Below are 19,409 nucleotides of genomic sequence, written 5' to 3'. Positions count from 1 at the left end.
GCCTCGGGGGCCATTAACGTCCCTCCTGCTTGCTGGCGAGTGCCTGTTTAATAGCTCTGGCACTCATTGCCCAACGATTTGCCACCCATTACGAGCAAGCGCAGCTCCATCGCTCTCCCCTGAGGTGTACATTAGGTGCTTGATCATCTTTCTTTCCTCTTCTCTCCGGTCTGCCTCGGAATGAAGACAGGCGGGAAGGACGGAGAGGTGTTTCAGGAGCCTGATGCAACAGGGAGATGCTCTGGGGCTCCGCAAGGCAGAACAGCCGATTGTTGCTCAGCCTGTTCATCATCACCATCATCATAATTTATTATTTATACCCTGCCCATCTGGCTGGGTTTCCCCAGCCACTCTGGGCGGCTTCCAACAGAATATTAAAATACAATAATCTATTAAACATTAAAAGCTTCCCTAAAGAGGGCTGCCTTCAGATGTCTTCTAAATGTCAGGTAGTTGTTGTTCTCTTTGACATCTGTTGGGAGAGCTTTCCACAGGGCGGGCGCCACCACTGAGTAGGCCCTTACAGGGAACAGGCCTGGTTCCCTGTAACCTCACTTCTTGCAGGGCAGGAACCGCCAGAAGGCCCTCAAAGCTGGACCTCCGTGTCCGGGCTGAATGATGGGGGTGGAGACGCTCCTTCAGGTCTACCGGGCCGAGGCCATTTAGGGCTTTCAAGGGCTCCCAGTTACCAGTCTAGCTGCCGCATTCTGGATTAGTTGTAGTTTCTGGGTCACCTTCAAAGGTAGCCCCACGTAGAGCACATTGCAGTAGTCCAAGAGGCAGATAACCAGAGCATGCACCACTCTGGCAAGACAGTCTGCAGGCAGGGAGGGTCTCATTCATTCAGAGCAGATTATTCAACCACGATGGGCAGCTGCTTGCAACCTGATGTTATGTCTCCCAGATGTTGTGTGCTACTACTCCCATCGGCTAGATGGAGTTGTGGCCCAAAACATTTTGTGGAAAACGAAAATAGAGAGAGATGAGTTCTGGAGGCAGCAATGCTCCTGGGTACCAGTTGCTAGAAACCACAGGAAGGCAGTTGATTTCTGGTCCATCTGATGGGCTTCCCATTAGGGCATCTTCTGGGCAATTGTGAGGACCGGATGCTGGACTAGATGGGTGACTGGTCAGATCCAAAAGGCTCTTTTTATGCCCCTAAGGAAGGATGCAACTGTCAACTCAAGGGATATTAATGCCACCCAATTCAGCTTTGGACGAGTCTTCTTCTAGCCTATTCCCCACATTTCTCTTATGTAGGGATGGAGGATGACAAACCTAGACAGCATCTTAAAAAGCAGAGACATCACCTTGCCCACCAAGGTCCGTATAGTTAAAGGTTTTCCCAATAGTGATATATGGAAGTGAGAGCTGGACCATAAAGAAGGTTGATCACTGAAGAATGGATGCTTTTGAATTCTGGTGCTGGAGGAGTCTCTTGAGAGTCCCATGGACTGCAAGAAGATCAAACCTCTCCATTCTGAAGGAAATCAGCTCTGAGTTCGCATTGGAAGGACAGATCCTGAAGCTGAGGCTCCAAGACTTTGGCCACCTCATGAGAAGAGAAGACTCCCTGGAAAAGACCCTGATGTTGGGAAAGATGGAGGGCACAGGGAGAAGGGGACGACAGAGGACGAGGTGGTGGGACAGTGTTCTCGAAGCTACCAGCATGAGTTTGACCAAACTGCAAGAGGCAGTGGAAGACAGGAGTGCCTGGCGTGCTCTGGTCCAGGGGGTCACGAAGAGGCGGACACGACTAAACGACTAAACAACAGGGATGGAGGAAGAATGCAGTTCCATTTCCATGGAAAATCTAACTTGCTTAACTTGTGCTTCCTGACACAACATACAGACTGACGTACAACCGCCTTCGGAAATTTGTTTTCTTCCAAAATTTGCAGTCTTTTTCTCCAGACTGATGTGTACAAGAATGGATTTAAAGGTGCATTTTAAAAATGGATATATTGGTGAAAATGGATGGCATTAGGGATGTTTGCACAGCATTTTTCATGACGATTTAAAAAAATAACAATCACAAGCTGATCTGAAAATGCACAGAACCAAATTTAAGATCAGAGGGAAATGATAAACTGAGCCTGGCATATTTTCCCATCTGAATGGCGCTGGCAGGGTTGAATCAGGGACCCGCTCCCTGTCTCTCAGCTCTTCCCTACAAAGAGAGTTGCAGGATCAAGGCCCATTGCCTGCCGATGGCACCCACTGCATCCAAGGCATTATGGAACCTCTCATCAACATGACTTACAGATAGGCAGAGAAAAGTACACAAGGACATGCAAAATCCTTGGATCACTCTTTGCCTTCAGTCTGGGATTGATTCCTGTCTTCATGTCGCAATCCTGGATCCTAGGCTGAACACCTCACTTGGTTTTTTATTGCATTGCAAAAGAAAAAAGAAAAAGGATATAGCAAACCATTGTGCGAAATCTGGGCTCTTATGAGACAACTTGTAGAACAAGGTCTTTAAAACATCACGATTGTGCCCTCTGGCAGACAACTGTTTACAGAGTGGGCCTAGGAGGTTGCAAACAGTCTTGAGTTCCCGTTGAGTGTTTTGTTTTTAAACTATAAGGGCCATTTCCTGTCTGTGGGAGGGCTGAGAGGCTTCAGAACGCGAGATCCTACTGGATTAGGCCAGTGGCCCCTCGAGTCCCCTATCCTGTCCTCACTGGGGCCGACCAAATGCCTGGGGGAAACCTGCAAGTGGGATTTGAGCACAAGATGATGATGATGATGATGATGATGATGATAATTATAATAATAATAATAATAATAATAATAATAATAATAATAATATATTTATACCCCACCCATCTGGGCAGCTTCCAGCAAAATATTAAAATACAATACAGTGGTACCTCTGGTTGCAAACGGGATCCGTTCCGGAGGCCCGTTCGCAACATGAAAAGAGCGCAACCCACAGTGGCGCGTCTGCACACACATGGGGTGCGATTTGCCGCTTCTGCGCATGACGTCATTTTGTGTGTCTGTGCATGCGCGAACGGCGATACCCAGAAGTAACCCTTTCCGGTACTTCTGGGTCGCCGCGGGACGTTTCCTGAAAGAACGTAACATTAAGCGGACGTAACATGAGGTATGACTATAATTCATCAAATATTAAAAGCTTCCCTAAACAGGGCTTCCTTCAGATGTCTTCTAAAAGTCAGGTAGTTCTTTATCTCCTTGACATCTGCTGGGAGGGCATTCCACAGGGCGGGCGCCACAACCGAGAAGGCCCTGTGCCTGGTTCCCTGCAACCTTGCTTCTCGCAGGGAGGGAACCGCCAGATTGTCCTCGGGAGGTGGACCCAGGTGTCCAGGCTGGACGATGGGGGTGGAGACACTCCTTCAGGTATACTGGACCGAGGCCATTTAGGGCTTTAAAGGTCAGCACCATCACTTTGAATTGTGCTTGGAAACGTACTGGGAGCCAGTGTAGGTCTTTCAAGACGGGTGTTATATGGTCTCCCCTCCTGGGGTTTCCAGCAACTGGCATTCAAAAGCATTCCTGCCTCCAACTGTGGAGCCAGAGTAGAGCCATCCCGGCCATAGCAGCCAATAGGCTTTTCCTCCTCCACCAATTTGCCTCCTTCTCTTTCAAAGCCATCTAAGTGGGTGGCCGTCACTGCCTCCTGGGGGAGCGAGTGCTGCTGGCGCTGCGTGAAAAAGTGCTTTCTTTTATCCATCCTGAACCTTGCAGCAATCGGCTTCAATGGATTTCCACGACTTCTTGCATTACAACAGAGAAAACCCTTTCTGTATCCACTTTCTCCATGATTTTTATAAAGTGCCTCTTCCCTGGCCTTGTTTCTCCTTGGAAAAACCACATTCAGAAGGCTTTTGATCTATCCTTAAACAAGTTGCCAACTTTGGGTTCATCTACTTTTTTGTCTGGGTATATTCTTTTCTTCTGAGGTCCCTTGCTGTATTTATTTTTGCAGAAGGACCAACGTTCAGTGGGAAAGCGTTTATTTTCAGTGCAAATTGTTGCATTTGCAACCTTCAGGTTTTCCGAAGAAAGGTCCCAACAAGACAGCATTAGATAAGGGGAAGGGCCACAGACTGTTAAACTATAAAGCGCCTGATTTGCATGAGGAAGGTTACAGGTTCAATCCCGGGGGCTTGCAACATTCTTTGTCTGGAACCCCCTGGGTAGCTGGTACCCTCAAGACCATTGAATACCTCAGATACATCCACTGTAAATGATGGCACTGAATTGAACGTGTTTCCTTGTGGGGCCATGAGAACAAATCCCCTGTAATTCTCTCCTGCCTGCCATGGGAGAGATTTGATTATCAGACTGACTGTTAGTTATTAGCTTCCACTTTTAAGTCCAAATGAAAGTTGGAGGCTATAAACCAGCAGAGTAAATTATAAGTTTCCATAGGAGCCTTAAGGACGGTTCCTGCGATGTTTAAACTTCCCTCAAGGACAGGGAGAACAGAAGTCTCTTTTTTCCTAGCTGTGCCGTTTGGGGTGGCAGTTTCAGAGTCCTGCAAGCCATGGATCTGGTTCCTCTTTGAAGCCCTGACCCTCCAACAGGCAAAGTTCAAACCAAGCCATCCCTCACCTTTGATGCTCCGAGGCTCTGGTTCAATTCACACAGCCAGTTTAACACATCAGAGCTCTCACGACGTGACCTTTTGGGTCCGGCTGAGTCACCCGGCAAATGTTCTGTGACGTCTTGGCCACCATGTCGAGACCTTCACGTGCCACCTCCTTGTTCAGTCGGCAATTCGGAGAGCCAGCTTATGCAAAGAGATCAACGTTCTTCCTGGAGTTTGCCTGGCTTTTGAGTTTATGAGAAACGGCGGTAAATGGGGACATGGTAGAAGTTTATCAGATAATGAGTTGGAAGGGCCCTCTAGTCCAGGGGTCAGCAAACTTACCACGCCTCAGGCCAGTGTCTCCAGCGCCACTTGCGTAGCGGGCAGGAGGGCAGGGGAGCGCGTGCCCATACACGTGCGCACATGCTATTTCCGGCGCACTTCTGGGTCAGAGGAGCACCGGAAATAGCTTGTGCGCATGTGCACGGGCCTCCTCTGACCCAGATGTGCACCGTAAATAATGCTAGCGCATGCGCAAATAATGCTTGCGCATGCGCACAAGCTATTTCTGGTGCTCCTCCGACCCTGAAGTGGGTAGCCGTGCCACGCATTGCTGGTAAGAGCAGGTGGCGGTAGCGGGGGTCACTGCGGGGTGGATAAACGAGTCCCTCGGGCCTTATCTGGCCCGTGAGCCTTAGTTTGGGGACCTCTGCTCTAGTCCAACCCCCCCACAATGAACAGCTCTTACTGTCAGAAAGTGTTTCCAAACGTTTAGTCGGAATCTCCTTTCTTGCAACTTGGAGCCACTGGTTCGGGTCCTCCCTGTCGGAGGTTCCGTACAACCAAGATGAAATGCCTCTCCTCCTCTGGTCGTGTCTTCGGGAATCCATCTAGGCTCTCCTCCAACAATGATTAACGACCTAAGCCTTTGATGAGGCTTAGGCACGCTCCCCCATTACGCTGAGTATCCAAATAGCAGAAGGAGTCAAGAAGAAGAAGAAGAAGAAGAGTTTGGATTTGATATCCCGCCTTTCACTCCCCTTCAGGAGTCTCAAAGCGGATAACATTCTCCTTTCCCTTCCTCCCCCACAACAAACACTCTGTGAGGTGAGTGGGGCTGAGAGACTTCAGAGAAGCGTGACTGGCCCAAGGTCACCCAGCAGCTGCGGAGCGGAGACGCGAACCCGGTTCCCCAGATTACAAGACTACCGCTCTTAACCACTGCACCACACTGGCTACATTGCTACGTTTATTCCTAACTACGCAGGACAGAAAAGAATATGCGACTGCTCTCTCTGTGAGAGACAGAGAGAGAGAAAAGGCACAAAGAAACAGGAAACCAGAAACATCAACATCCATCTCCCATGAGATTTCCAGCAGTCTGGAATGTCAATAGAGTCTTGTGACTCCAAAAACTGCACAGTAGCATGCCCTTAATATATTTGAAGATAGCTCTCCTATCTCCTCTCAGTCTCCTCTTTTCCAGGCTAAACATACCCAGCTCCTTCAACTGTTCCTCATCAGGACCCTGGATCCTCTTGGTTGCCCTCCTCTGCACACCTTCCAGCTTGTCCACATCCTTCTTAAATTGTGGTGCCCAGAACTGGACATGGTATTCCAGGTGTGGTCTGACCAAGGTTGAACAGAGTGGTACTATGACTTCCCTTCAGAGCTGGACCATGCATGAGGCAAGCTAAGGCTCCTGTGGCAGCGGGAGGCCCCATTAGCTAAAGTGCTGCTTCAGGTTAAGAACAGTTTCAGGTTAAGAATGGACTTCCAGAATGATTTAAGTACCGTATCTTTTGCCCTATAGGACGCACCGTCCCATAAGGTGCACCTAGGTTTTTTTTGGGGGGGGGGGGATAAAGGAGGGGAAATTATTTTTCCCCCAGCCCCCAGAACAGGCAACTCTCTGCAAGCCGTGGGAGCCCAGCGCCATGCTCCTGCGCCTTGCGGAGAGCTGCATGAAGTCTGGGCACGCTGAGCTCAGCGTGCCCAGGCTTCAGCATGCAGGCAACTCCATGCAAGCCGTGGGAGCCCAGCGCCATGCTCCTGCGCCTTGCGGAGAGCTGCATGAAGTCTGGGCGCGCTGAGCTCAGCGTGCCCAGGCTTCAGCATGCAGGCAACTCCATGCAAGCCGTGGGAGCCCAGCGCCATGCTCCTGCGCCTTGCGGAGAGCTGCATGAAGTCTGGGCGCGCTGAGCTCAGCGTGCCCAGGCTTCAGCATGCAGGCAACTCCATGCAAGCCGTGGGAGCCCAGCGCCATGCTCCTGCGCCTTGCGGAGAGCTGCATGAAGTCTGGGCGCGCTGAGCTCAGCGTGCCCAGGCTTCAGCATGCAGGCAACTCCATGCAAGCCGTGGGAGCCCAGCGCCATGCTCCTGCGCCTTGCGGAGAGCTGCATGAAGTCTGGGCACGCTGAGCTCAGCGTGCCCAGGCTTCAGCATGCAGGCAACTCCATGCAAGCCGTGGGAGCCCAGCGCCATGCTCCCGCGCCTTGCGGAGAGCTGCATGAAGTCTGGGCGCGCTGAGCTCAGCGTGCCCAGGCTTCAGCATGCAGGCAACTCCATGCAAGCCGTGGGAGCCCAGTGCCATGCTCCCGCGCCTTGCGGAGAGCTGCATGAAGTCTGGGCGCGCTGAGCTCAGCGTGCCCAGGCTTCAGCATGCAGGCAACTCCATGCAAGCCGTGGGAGCCCAGCGCCATGCTCCTGCGCCTTGCGGAGAGCTGCATGAAGTCTGGGCACGCTGAGCTCAGCGTGCCCAGGCTTCAGCATGCAGGCAACTCCATGCAAGCCGCGGGAGCCCAGCGCCGGGCTCCCGCGCTTTGCGGAGAGCTGCGCGAAGCCTGGAGAGTGAGAGGGGTCAGTGCGCACCGACCCCTCTCGCTATCCAGGCTTCAGCAAAAGCCTGCATTCGCCCCATAGGACGCACACACATTTCCCCTTCATTTTTGCAGGGGGAAAAGTGTGTCCTATAGGGTGAAAAATACGGTACTTAACCCGAGGTATCACTGTACTGCTTCACGAGTACCACCACACAACCCAGGTAAAAGTGTCTGTGCCAGCGGGACAATGCCATCCCTGCTTCACTTGATCTGGGCGTGATACTTCAATTGATGCAACCTAAAATGGGATTATTTATTTTTATGATGCTGGATCGCAATCTACCACCTCAATCCCAATCTGCCATGTCTAGTTTATGAAATGGGCAGACCTGTGCCAGGGTTTTATATTTAATCCTGAGCCGCCACGCCACAATTCTGACTTCAGAGGGCATCCCAGAATAGATAAGGAGAGGGTCTATAGACATATCAAACCAAACCCACGAGGAGCCAAACTCGAAAGGGATCTTTTGTGGGTTCAGGAAAGCACAACATGGCAGCAAGGAGATGTCTAATTATTTGGCAACAGACACAGCCTGACCAAACTACAGTCTGCAGGAATAACTAAAGGCTGTTCATTAAACAACAGACTATTTAATACTGCCGGTTCCTTCATTTTTCAGTTATTAAAGCACTTGATCCATCAATGACCCCCACACACCCACGAGCTGCAGTTTAAACAGAAACACACCTGTATCTCTCCTTTCACTTCCATCATCACACTGACCTCGCCGCCACTGCCAAATGTCAGGGCAGGATTAAGCCCACCCTGTACATTTCCTCCCGCAGCCAAAACTCTGTTTTAAGTGTTCAAAGCTTCCAGTAAATTAGCGCTGTGGGTCTTTTCAAAAACGCTTTGTCACGTCTATTTGACGCAGCCGATACGCCGATTATAGGGCTTTGTGTCTGCGCAAGGTATGTAAATCAGAAACGTGAGCCTGGCAGGCTGCCTCTCCGTTGCAGGAGGCTCAGGACGGTAATTAATTTTTGCGTGGTTTGAATGGACTGGGCTCCAAATCCCAGGGGCTCATAAACTGGAAAGGTGCTCCACACGCCCTCCGAGCCTTGCAGGAACATGGTTCAGCTGTGGAGCTCCATCCATCTCTTGAGATAAGGTGGTCGGATGCCTGGGAGATAGAATCATTGAACTGCAGGAAGGGACCCCAGGGTCATCTAGCCCAACCCCCCACACACACACAATGTAGGAATTGCAAGTAATGAATCCCCAACTGGTAGCCATCCGACCTGCGTTAACAAACCTCCAAGGAACGAGAGTCCATCACCATCTGAGGAAGATTGTTCCAGAAAGTTCTTCCTGATATTTAGTCAAAAACTCCTTTCTTGTAATTTGAAGCCATGGGTTCGAGTCCTACCATCCAGAGCAGGAGAGAACAAGCTTGCTGCCTCTTTCATGTGACAGCCTTGAAGATATTTGGATAGATGGCTATGTTGTCACCTCTCCATCTTCTCTTCTCCAAGGTCAGAGGACTTCTTCTTCTTTGGCAATCCCTTGTAGCCAAGTAAGATTGTTTTCCATAAACATGGTTTTAACAATGAGTCCGTAAGTGACCGTGGAGGCCAATTCTGGATCTACATGTCCTTCCACAGTGGGGACATTGGTTTCCGGGCAGGAGATGATCACGGTGTGGATTTGCCAAGCATGCCTTCCTCTTAGTGCATTTCTCCCTTGCGTCCTGAGTTCGAGTGTCTTCAAAGCCCATGACACCTTTGGTCAAGGCTGTTCTCCAACTGGAGCGCTCGCAGGCCAGTGTTTCCCAGTTGTCAGTGTTTATACTACATCTTTTTGAGATTTGCCTTGAGACAGTCTTCAAACCTCTTTTGCTGACCACCAGCATTACACTTTCCATTTTTAAGTTCAGAATAGAATAGTTGCTTTGGAATACGATAATCAGGAATCCACACAACATGACCTTCTTGCAGGAAATGTACAGAGCGTCATAGAACTGTGGAGTTGGAAGGGATACAAATGGTCATCTAGTCCAACCCCCTGCCATGCAATGCGATGCACGCTCTGAAATTCACATTTCCCTGAATTGCAGGGTGCAGTTCTCCAGCCAAGGAATGGGTATGGAAATGGATATCCTAGAGTAAATGTCTCTCTCTGTGTATATAGAAATATGTTCTATTGGGGTAAATTGCTTTGCAGAAAAAAAGGAAAAAGTGGGTCTATTAGCCAAAGCTGCCTAGAAAATGTATTTATCAGCAGAAATTCTCAATAATAATAATAATAATAATAATAATAATAATTTATTATTTATACCCCGCCCATCTGGCTGGGCCTCCCCAGCCACTCTGGGCGGCTTCCATAAAAACCAAAAATACAGTAAAATATCACACGTTAAAAACTTCCCTGAACAGGGCTGTCTTAAGATGTCTTCTGAATGTCAGGTAGTTGTTTATCGCTCTGACATCTGCTGGAAGGGCGTTCCACAGGGCGGGCGCCACTACCGAGAAGGCCCTCTGCCTGGTTCCCTGTAGCTTTGTAATGCTGTAGTCTTTGTAATGCTGTAGCTTTGTAATTCCCTGTAGTCATTGTAATGCTGATGAATTTTCATGAGGATTTATAGAAATAGTAATTGCCAAGTTGCTGCAGAAATGCGGGGCCGCCTCTCCTGGTATGCCCCGCGGAGGACCTTAAGATCCACAAATGACAACATTTTGGAGGTCCCAGGTCTCAAGGTGGTTAGATTGGTCTCAACTAGGGCCAGGGCCTTTTCAGTACTGGCCCCGACTTGGTGGAACGCTCTGTCACAAGAGACCAGGGCCCTGCAGGACTTGACATCTTTCCGCAGGGCCGGCAAGACAGAGCTGTTCCGCCTGGCCTTTGGTTTGGACCATTATGTTTCCCTCCCCTTATGGTTTTGATCTATGGACTGCTGTAAGGGTATCAGGGGGTTACTCGAGAGCAATCAGGCAAATGCCTCCCTTGTTTGTTGTTTAGTCATTTAGTCGTGTCCGACTCTTTGTGACCCCCTGGACCAGAGCACGCCAGGCACTCCTGTCTTCCACTGCCCCCCGCAGTTTAGTCAAACTCATGCTGGTAGCTTCGAGAACACTGTCCCACCATCTCGTCCTCTGTCGCCCCCTTCTCCTTGTGCCCTCCATCTTTCCCAAAATCAGGGTCTTTCCAGGGAGTCTTCTCTTCTCATGAGGGGGCCAAAGTCTTGGTGCCTCAGCTTCACGATCTGTCCTTCCAGTGAGCACTCAGGGCTGATTTCCTTCAGAATGGAGAGGTTTGATCTCCTTGCAGTCCATGGGACTCTCAAGAGTCTCCTCCAGCACCATAATTCAAAAGCATCCATTCTTCGGCAATCAGCCTTCTTTATGGTCCAGCTCTCACTTCCATTGGTGCCAAAAAAAAACCTTCACCATGCAGAGCGCCACTATTCCATGGCTCCCTCATTCACTGGCAGAATCTGTGAGTGAGCGGCCCTTAAACCTTCCCCAGCAGAGTAGTTTCTTGACGCCCAGTCTGCGCCTCCCCTCTCTGCTTGGAAGCCTACTGCGCAGGGAGGGCGTGGGTAACAGAGGAACTCTCTCCTCCCTGCTTTCGCCAGGCAAGGTGTCCTGACACCGCCTCACTTCCTCCAACCCCTGCATCTCCTCTCCACTGGAGGCGTGGTTACTCTCCTCCGCTGAGGAAGTGCTGCTTCCCACGATCTTTGGGGGCTCTCTGTAATCCACCCAGCTTTCCCCCTCTCGCCCCTGAGCCGATGGCAGTTCCCTGACAGCAACTTTTAAAATGAGGCTGCATTTTAAATTGCATTTTGACCTGGGTTGCTCTGGCCAGGGAGGGCGGGGTATAAATACAATTTATTATTATTATTATTATTATTATTATTATTATTATTATTAGCGTTGGAATGGGAAGATTGAGGGAATCTGAAATTAACAGATCTGTCCCTGGTCTCTAGAATAAGCCAGTGACACACCTTTTTTGCACTGGGAGGATGAAGCTGGAGTTGGGGAAACAAGATTTCTGGGGTTGGACTAGATGACCCCTGGGGCTCATCTTCAATTCTTTGATTCTGTGCTGGAGGAAAGGCAGATGAGTCTCTGCTCTTTCCCTCTTCATCCAGCAGGGGTCACGTTTGCTTAGCTTTGGCACGGAAGGTCCTGTGGACTTTCTGTTATCTGGGAAAAGGAAAGAGAGGAGCATGGAGGAAACTCGCTCCACTTCTTAGGATTGGGCCTGCTCCAGAGATCCCGCTGTGCACATCTTAAGTTCCATAATTGTGTCATTAATGGAAGCAGCAAAAAGGGAGAGAGGATCAGTTGGTGCAGGAAGGTGGGGAGTGACTTGCGATGTGAAGAATGGTCTCCTCCAACAGACCCCGGCTGCTTGAAGATGTGAAAATCACCCTTTGCGAATCTAATTCAAACGACGGCATGCCTTCCCCGTTGCACAGACAGAGGAGCAGAATCTGCATCTGCATTTATTATCAGCTCTTCATAAAATATATATTGCATAATAAAGGCCAAGCGGGTAATACAAAGCATCTTTCAGGCTGGCTGCAGCCGGCCGTAACTCTCAGGGTAAATATACAGCTTTGTTTAGGATTTATGAACCACAGGCCTCGTAAGGAAAGGAACCAAAACTTGCGAGGGGGTCATGGAATTCGCCCCCACCCATCTTCAGAACTGCAGTTTGGGGAACAGCCAGGGCCCTAAACCCCACAAGGAGCGTCCAGGAGGCTTGTGGAGTCGTAGAGTTGGAAGGGACCCCCAAAGGTCATCCAGCCCAGCCCCCTGCAGTGCGTGAATCACAGCGAAAGCATCCCTGACAGGCTCCCTGCTGCTGTAAAGGGCTGTGCACCTGGGGCAGGTGAGGCACTGGAAACCAAACACCTGAAACAGTTGTGTAATGAAGCTTGAGGCTGGACCTACATAAGAAACTAAGAAGATCCTGCAGGATGAGGCCAATGGCTCATCTAATCCAACACTTTTCTCCCAGATGCCCCCAATGTGAAACCTACAAGCAGAACATGAGCACAAGAGCGCTCCCCGCCCTCCTGTGGTCACCAGTAACTGGTGTTCAGAAGAGAAGAAGAAGAGGAGGAGGAGGAGGAGGAGGAGGAGTTTGGATTTGATATCCTGCCTTTCACTCCCCTTAAGGAGTCTCAAAGCGGCTCACATTCTCCTTTCCCTTCCTCCCCCACAACAAACACTCTGTGAGGTGAGTGGGGCTGAGAGACTTCAGAGAAGTGTGACTGGCCCAAGGTCACCCAGCAGCTGCATGTGGAGGAGCGGAGATGCGAACCCGGTTCCCCAGATTACGAGACTACCGCTCTTAACCACTACACCACACTGGCTCTCAGAACTATGTGAGTTTCCGACATAGAGAACAGGATATTGGACTCGATGGGCTCTGGTCTGATCCATCACACTCCTCTTGAGATCTTGTGCTCTTAGTGGTGATCCCAAAAGGAGCAAATTCTTGAGCAAAAATGTCTTGCCCACATCTGTGATTCCTACTGTGATCATCTGTGATTCCTACTGCAGTTTGATGTGACTGGATGCATAAAAACTCTTTTTGGAAATTAAACATTCTCCAGATCCATGAGGTATTATTCAAAACTTTACTTGCAGAACTTTCTTCAAAATGATACAGAAACATCAAATGATGCACCCACAGGACATATGCCAGTCCGAGGCATAAATTCAGCATCTTACAACAAATGACCTAACTCCAACAGTCCTAGAAGCAGAGGTCTGTCTCTCCCCACAATCTGCATTCTAGCCTGAGGCTGCTTTCCTGGAGAGCTGCCTTTCTTCCATGGAGTCTGAGAACAAAGACTCCAGCCACCCCCTTTCCAGGATGGCAGATTTGCAATTCAATACCTCTCATGTGATCTAAGGTTAAACACTCATGCGTTGGCTAGCAGAAAACAATCATTAATTATCAACTCAGTTAATGCTCAGAGTCCCTTAGAGTTAAACCTTTTCATCCATACCACTGGCATTCCCATTTCAGTAAATATTAAACAATTATGCTTAACAATTGCTTCATTGCAGGGGGAGGGGGGCAAGTTGACCTTTGGGAACCCCTCCCAACTCTGCAGCCCTTTTTATTTTCTTTACAAACTTTGTTGTTGTTGTTTAAAAAACAAGCCATCCCCAATTACCGCCACCCAGTTCTACGATATGATGCTGCGATCTCTTCCTCCGAGAATGTGGATGAATGCAAAAATGCTCTTTCTTCCCTGAGCCATTTAAGAAAGGGAAGTGTAAACAGTTGTGTCTGCTTTCCCTGCCTCGAATTCTTTGCCAAATTGGTAATTATGAGAACGAGGCTTTGAGACTTGATGTGCCTGATCTTTCTGGGGGAGAGGAAATGCTTCCCCGCCATCTGCCAGAGCGCCGTTCCCCAGTTCATTTCCTCCACCACACCCTGTCAGACTAATAGCTGCGTCTCCCTGTCTCTCTCTCTCTGTGTATTTATGGAAAACGCAGAGAGCGCTAAACGAACACACAACATATCCGTTAAGGCCTTTGGGATGTGGCCGGGGTTTCTGGAGTCCCTGTCTGCACAGGAAGCCTGCAGCTCCATGGCAGAACATCGGCTTTGATTGCAGAATTTCCCAGCGGCATCTCCTCGTAGGGCTGAAAGCATCCCCTGCCCCAACCCCCTGGAGGGATGCTGCCAGTCAGTGCAGGATATACTGAGCAAAATGGACCAATGGTCTGGCTCATTATAAGGTACTTTCCCACGTCCCCAAGAGGCTTACATTTCATGCTTCGTCGTCGTCGTCATCATCATTTTTAATTTGTATACAGTGGTACCTCGGGTTACGTACTTAATTCGTTCCAGAGGTCCGTTCTTAACCTGAAACTGTTCTTAACCTGAAGCACCACTTTAGCTAATGAGGCCTCTTGCTGCTGCCACGCTACCAGAACACAATTTCTGTTCTCGTCCTGAAGCAAAGTTCTTAACCCGAGGTACTATTTCTGGGTTAGCGGAGTCTGTAACCTGAAGCGTCTGTAACCCGAGGTACCACTGTACCATCTTTCTATCTTACAATACTCAAGGCGGCTTACAAGCTAAAGAAAGAAAAAATGTACATCTCATAACACAAAAATGTGATAATAAAACATAACTTTAAAATAAGCACCCTGCATCAAAAAAGTAACATTCAACAATCATTAGAATAGTATAAAATAACAATATTGACATATAAAAGTTAAACAGAAATCCACTCAACAGTTACAATAAATAATTTCTAAACTATGATCAACGGCAGGCCACGGTACATAAAACAATAGAATACAAATTGAGAAGCAGAGACTGGAGGGGAGAGCAAGGCAGGTGGAAGGAGGCCTTGCCTGACGAAGTCTCCCCCCTCACAGTTCTTCCTCCAGAACCAAAACAGGGAGCTGTGTCACAATAAGCCGGATGAGACGCTTGGATATGCCAAGCGCGCCTTCCTCTTAGCACGTTTCTCCCTTGTGTTGTGAGTTCAAGTGTCTTCAAAGCCCAGGACACCTTTGGCAAAGGCTGTTCTCCAACTGGAGCGCTCGCAGGCCAGTGTTTCCCAGTTGGCGGTGTTTATATTACATTGTTTTAGATTTGCCTTGAGAGTCTTTAAACCTCTTTTGTTGACCACCAGCATTACACTTTCCATTTTTAAAGTTTGGAATAGAGTAGTTGCTTTGGAAGACGATCATCAGGCATCTGCACAACGAAGTTGATGTTGAAGAATCATTGCTTCAACACTGGTGATCTTTGCTTCTTCCAGTACACTGGCATTAGTTTGCCTGTCTTCCCAAGTGATGTGTACATTTTTTTAGAGACACTGTTGATGGAATCTCCCTTGCATCCTGAGTTTGAGTGTCTTCAAAGCCCGTGACACCTTTGGTCAAGGCTGTTCTCCAACTGGAGTGCTCACAGGCCAGTGTTTCCCAATTGTTGGTGTTTATACTACAGAATAGAACAGAACAGAGTAGTTGCTTTGGAAGATGATCATCAGGCATCCACAGAACATGACCAGTCCAACGAAATTGATGTGAAGAATTGTTGCAGCAATAATTCATTGGAAGTCCACAATTTCCAGCTCTCTCTCCCTCCCTCCGTCCCACACACACACACTTGCATTGCTTTGAGTTCAGCACCACAATCTCTGTTCCGTATTGATCCTCCTGCTCACGGGGCAGGAGAAATCTCTTTGAACTCGAGAGATTCTGCGTTTTCCTCCCCTGTTCTTAGGAAGCGCCGAGCTTGCAGTCGATAACAAATGCCGTGGAGATGGAAGGTGCTTTGCGAGAGGAATTTTAACTGAAATTCTCCTGGCTGGGCTGACAACCGCCCCAGAGCGTCTCCTTTCAAGGCAGAGGCCAGCTCTGTCGGGGATCACAACCTAAAAGGGACCACGAATTCCATTTCCTGTGGGAGAAAATATCCTACACTCCACTAATGTTGATACATTTCACAATGCAGGGCCATGTTGCTCTTTGCTCAAATGTGTATAAAGGACACGTTCAGATGCTTATTGTTCACTGATTTATTCAAAGGCCACTTATATCCCTCTCTTTGATCAGAAGGGCTCCTGGAGCAGCTTACGTGTCAAGGAATGCAACACGGTCCTTGCCCTCCGTCTAAAATGACACGGCACAAAAGGAAACAGGGATGGGGAGGGAAGAGGAAAACGAGCGAGCTGAGGCACCAAGCATTAAGATCAGCAAATAAAACCCACTCCATTTTAGAAATGTAGAGTTGGAAGGGACCCTGAGGGTCATCTGGTCCAGCCCCCTGAAATGCAGCCTTTCTTTATTATGTCTTTTGTGTTCTTATTTTTCATTGTTATGCTGTGATTCGCCCTGTGGTCTTTGGATGAAGGGCAGTATAAAAATCGAATAAATAAAAAAAATGTGGCATGTACTCCGTAATGAAATGCAAGAGTCCCCATCTATATCGGCATTCTTCCGGCTCTGGAAGATGCATCTGGTATGCACTACCGCAATGCGCTCTATGTGGGGCTACCTTTGAAGGTGACCCAGAAACTACAACTAATCCAGAATGCGGCAACTAGACTGGGGACTGGGAGCGGCTGCCGAGACCACATAACACCGGTCCCGAGAGATCTGCATTGGCTCCCAGTACGTTTCCAAGCAGAATTCAAAGTGAAGCCCTAAATGGCCTCGGTCCTGTATACCTGGAGGAGCGTCTCCACCCACATCGTTCAGCCCAGACACTGAGGTCCAGCTCTGAGGGCCTTCTGGCGGTTCCCTCATTGCGAGAAGTGAGGTTACAGGGAACCAGGCAGAGGGCCTTCTCGGTAGTGGCACCCGCCCTGTGGAACGCCCTCCCTTCAGATGTGAAGGAACTAAGCAGCTATCCTATCTTTAAAAGACATATGAAGGCAGCCCTGTTGAGGGAAACTTTTAATATTTAATGCTGTATTGTTTTTAACACTCAGTTGGAAGCCAGAGTGGCTGGGGAAACTCAGCCAGATGGTCAGGGTATAAATAAATTATTATTATTATTATTATTATTATTATTATTATTATTATTATCTGTTTACACCAGCACACCTTCCATCGTTCAACCTGAGCCTCCTGTTTTTAATTGCTGTGGTGTGTTTTTTAATGGGATTGCTTTACTGTGTATTTCATTTATGAATGTTTATAGTTTGAACTTCATCTGTTACAAAAATTCATGGCACTGGCTACCGATTAGTTTCTGGGTCTGATTCAAAGCGCTAGTTTTGACCTATAAAGCCTTAAATGGACCAGGACCGCAATACCTCAAGGACCACCTCTTTCCGTATGAACCTACCCAGACCCTGAGATCATCTTCTGAGGCCCTTCTTCGTGTGCCTCCTCTGCGAGAGGTCCGGAGGGTGGCAACACGAGAGCAGGGCCTTCTCTGCAGTGGCTCCCCGTCTGTGGGATGCTCTCCCCAGGGAAGTTCACCTGGCGCCTTCATTATACACCTTTAGGCGCCAGGCAAAAATGTTCCCTTTATTTTTTATTTCTTTATAATAATATTTTATTAAGTTTTAGGAATAACAACAAACAGAAAAAAGAAAAAACACATACACAAAAATACAAAGTTATAAAATACAAAAAATACAAACATTTAACTTAAAAAAAAGAAGAAAAACAGAAAAAAGAGAAAAAACACACTATAAGAAAAAACAAAAATCCCTCTTTTTAATTTCTCATCTTTGATTCACTTATTTTCCTGACTTCCTCACATCTCCCTTTTTTGTATCCCTTTTAAACCAGGCCTTTGGTTGATTTGATTGACATCCAACACCCTTTTAGAACGTGGTTCTTTGGGAGGGGATGGGTATTATTGGGTTATTGCTTTTATTTTATATACTTTGGTCTTTTTGTGTGAACCACCCTGAGACCTCCGGGTATAGTAAAGGTAAAGGTACCCCTGCCCGTACGGGCCAGTCTTGACAGACTCTGGGGTTGTGCGCCCATCTCACTCAAGAGGCCAGCGCTGTCCGGAGACACTTCCGGGTCACGTGGCCAGCGTGACAAAGCTGCATCTGGCGAGCCAGAGCCGCACACGGAAACGCCGTTTACCTTCCCGCTGGTAAGCGGTCCCTATTTATCTACTTGCACCCGGAGGTGCTTTCGAACTGCTAGGTTGGCAGGCAACCTATAGGGCGACATATAAATTCAATAAATAAAATAAAATAATAATAATAATAATAGGCTATTGCTTAAGATGCATGATCTAGAGAGGGGTCAGCAAACCTTTTCAGCAGGGGGCCGGTCCACTGTCCCTCAGACAATGTGTGGGGCCAGACTATATATTTTTTTTGGGGGGGGGGAATGAATTCCTATGCCCTACGTATAACCCAGAGATGCATTTTAAATAAAAGCACACATTCTACTCATGTAAAAACACGCTGATTCCCTGACCGTCCGTGGGCCAGATTTAGAAGGCGATTGGGCCGGATCCGGCCCCTGGGCCTTAGGTTGCCTACCCACGATCTAGAAACATGATGCACCCACACTGTTTTCTTGCTGCTTTGGCATCGCCTCCTCTCGCCTGACCCTCGTTCCTCTCTTCCCTGCAGGCAAAGCCTACGCCCCAGAGTTCTACTACGACACCTACAACCCGCTGTGGCAGAATCGGGCCCGCGTCTATGCCTACAGCCTCGAGTGGACTCAGATGAACCCAGACGCTGTGGACCGCATCCTCACATACCACCTGGGCATCCGGCAGGTGAGAGTCTCAGGTGGTTCTTCCGAAGCAGGGCGAGGTGCCTTTTGCCCAACTCCAATCTCATCTCCTGTTTCAACTCGCTTTTTGTCTCTGTCAATTAGAAGTTTTTTTTGGGGGGGGCGACGTGCCATGTACAAAAGAGGGTTTTCGATGTGCAAAATGAATTTGCAGCTCTCTGGGATGCAGAGCTGAACAGGAAGATGAAAGACGTGGTCCCGGTTGAGGCTGGAGGGCTGCAGGAATCTCAGCAAAAAAAAAAGGAGAGATGTTTTGCAGCAGAGACGGACACCTGCGGTGTCATCACATCTGCTGCATGAGCTTCACGTTGTGTTTTTTCCCCTGGTTGTTGAGGGTGTTGAGAGAAAGGCAGAAGGGGCACAGAACTCTGTCTATGGAGCCCAATATATTTCAAAGGCAACTCTTTTGTCTACAAAGATGGAGAACTGGTTGTGCCTGAATCTTGTGGTGCAGTTTTCTGACCAAACACCATGCATACATTTATTAGAGGAAAGCATCCATACAAATATCCGTTTCAGTGAAAATAACATACCCAAATCCATCATTTTAGCGATAATCTTGTTCTCAGAAAGGGGTAGATTTGGGGAAACCACAGAAGTGTAGAAGGAGAAGTCAGTTCCAAAATTGCTAATGCATTTTCACGAGGACTTTAAAAAATAATCTGAAAGTGATGTAGAAAGCTGAATGGTCTTTAGGAATTTAATCACCTCACTTTGGCGAAAGTTGGCATCCCTCCCTCTTCATA

The 19,409-nt window shown here is 48.5% G+C and overlaps 1 protein-coding gene across 2 annotated transcripts in view; it reads left to right on the top strand.

Moving 5' to 3' along the window:
• The window catches only part of MDGA2 (MAM domain containing glycosylphosphatidylinositol anchor 2), a 401,452-nt gene that overhangs the window by 328,975 nt on the left and 53,068 nt on the right, over window positions 1-19,409 (top strand). For both annotated transcript variants that reach the window (XM_083732457.1, XM_083732456.1), the window contains exon 10: window positions 18,498-18,646. In XM_083732457.1, coding sequence (XP_083588583.1) covers window positions 18,498-18,646 — 149 coding nt within the window. The remainder of the gene's footprint in view (window positions 1-18,497; window positions 18,647-19,409) is intronic.

Source organism: Podarcis gaigeae (genome assembly GCF_964106915.1).
Source record: "Podarcis gaigeae genome assembly, chromosome: 1".
Lineage (NCBI taxonomy): Eukaryota > Metazoa > Chordata > Lepidosauria > Squamata > Lacertidae > Podarcis > Podarcis gaigeae.
The sequence above is the reverse complement of the archived record's forward strand: the minus strand, read 5'-3'. Positions and strand labels throughout refer to the sequence as shown.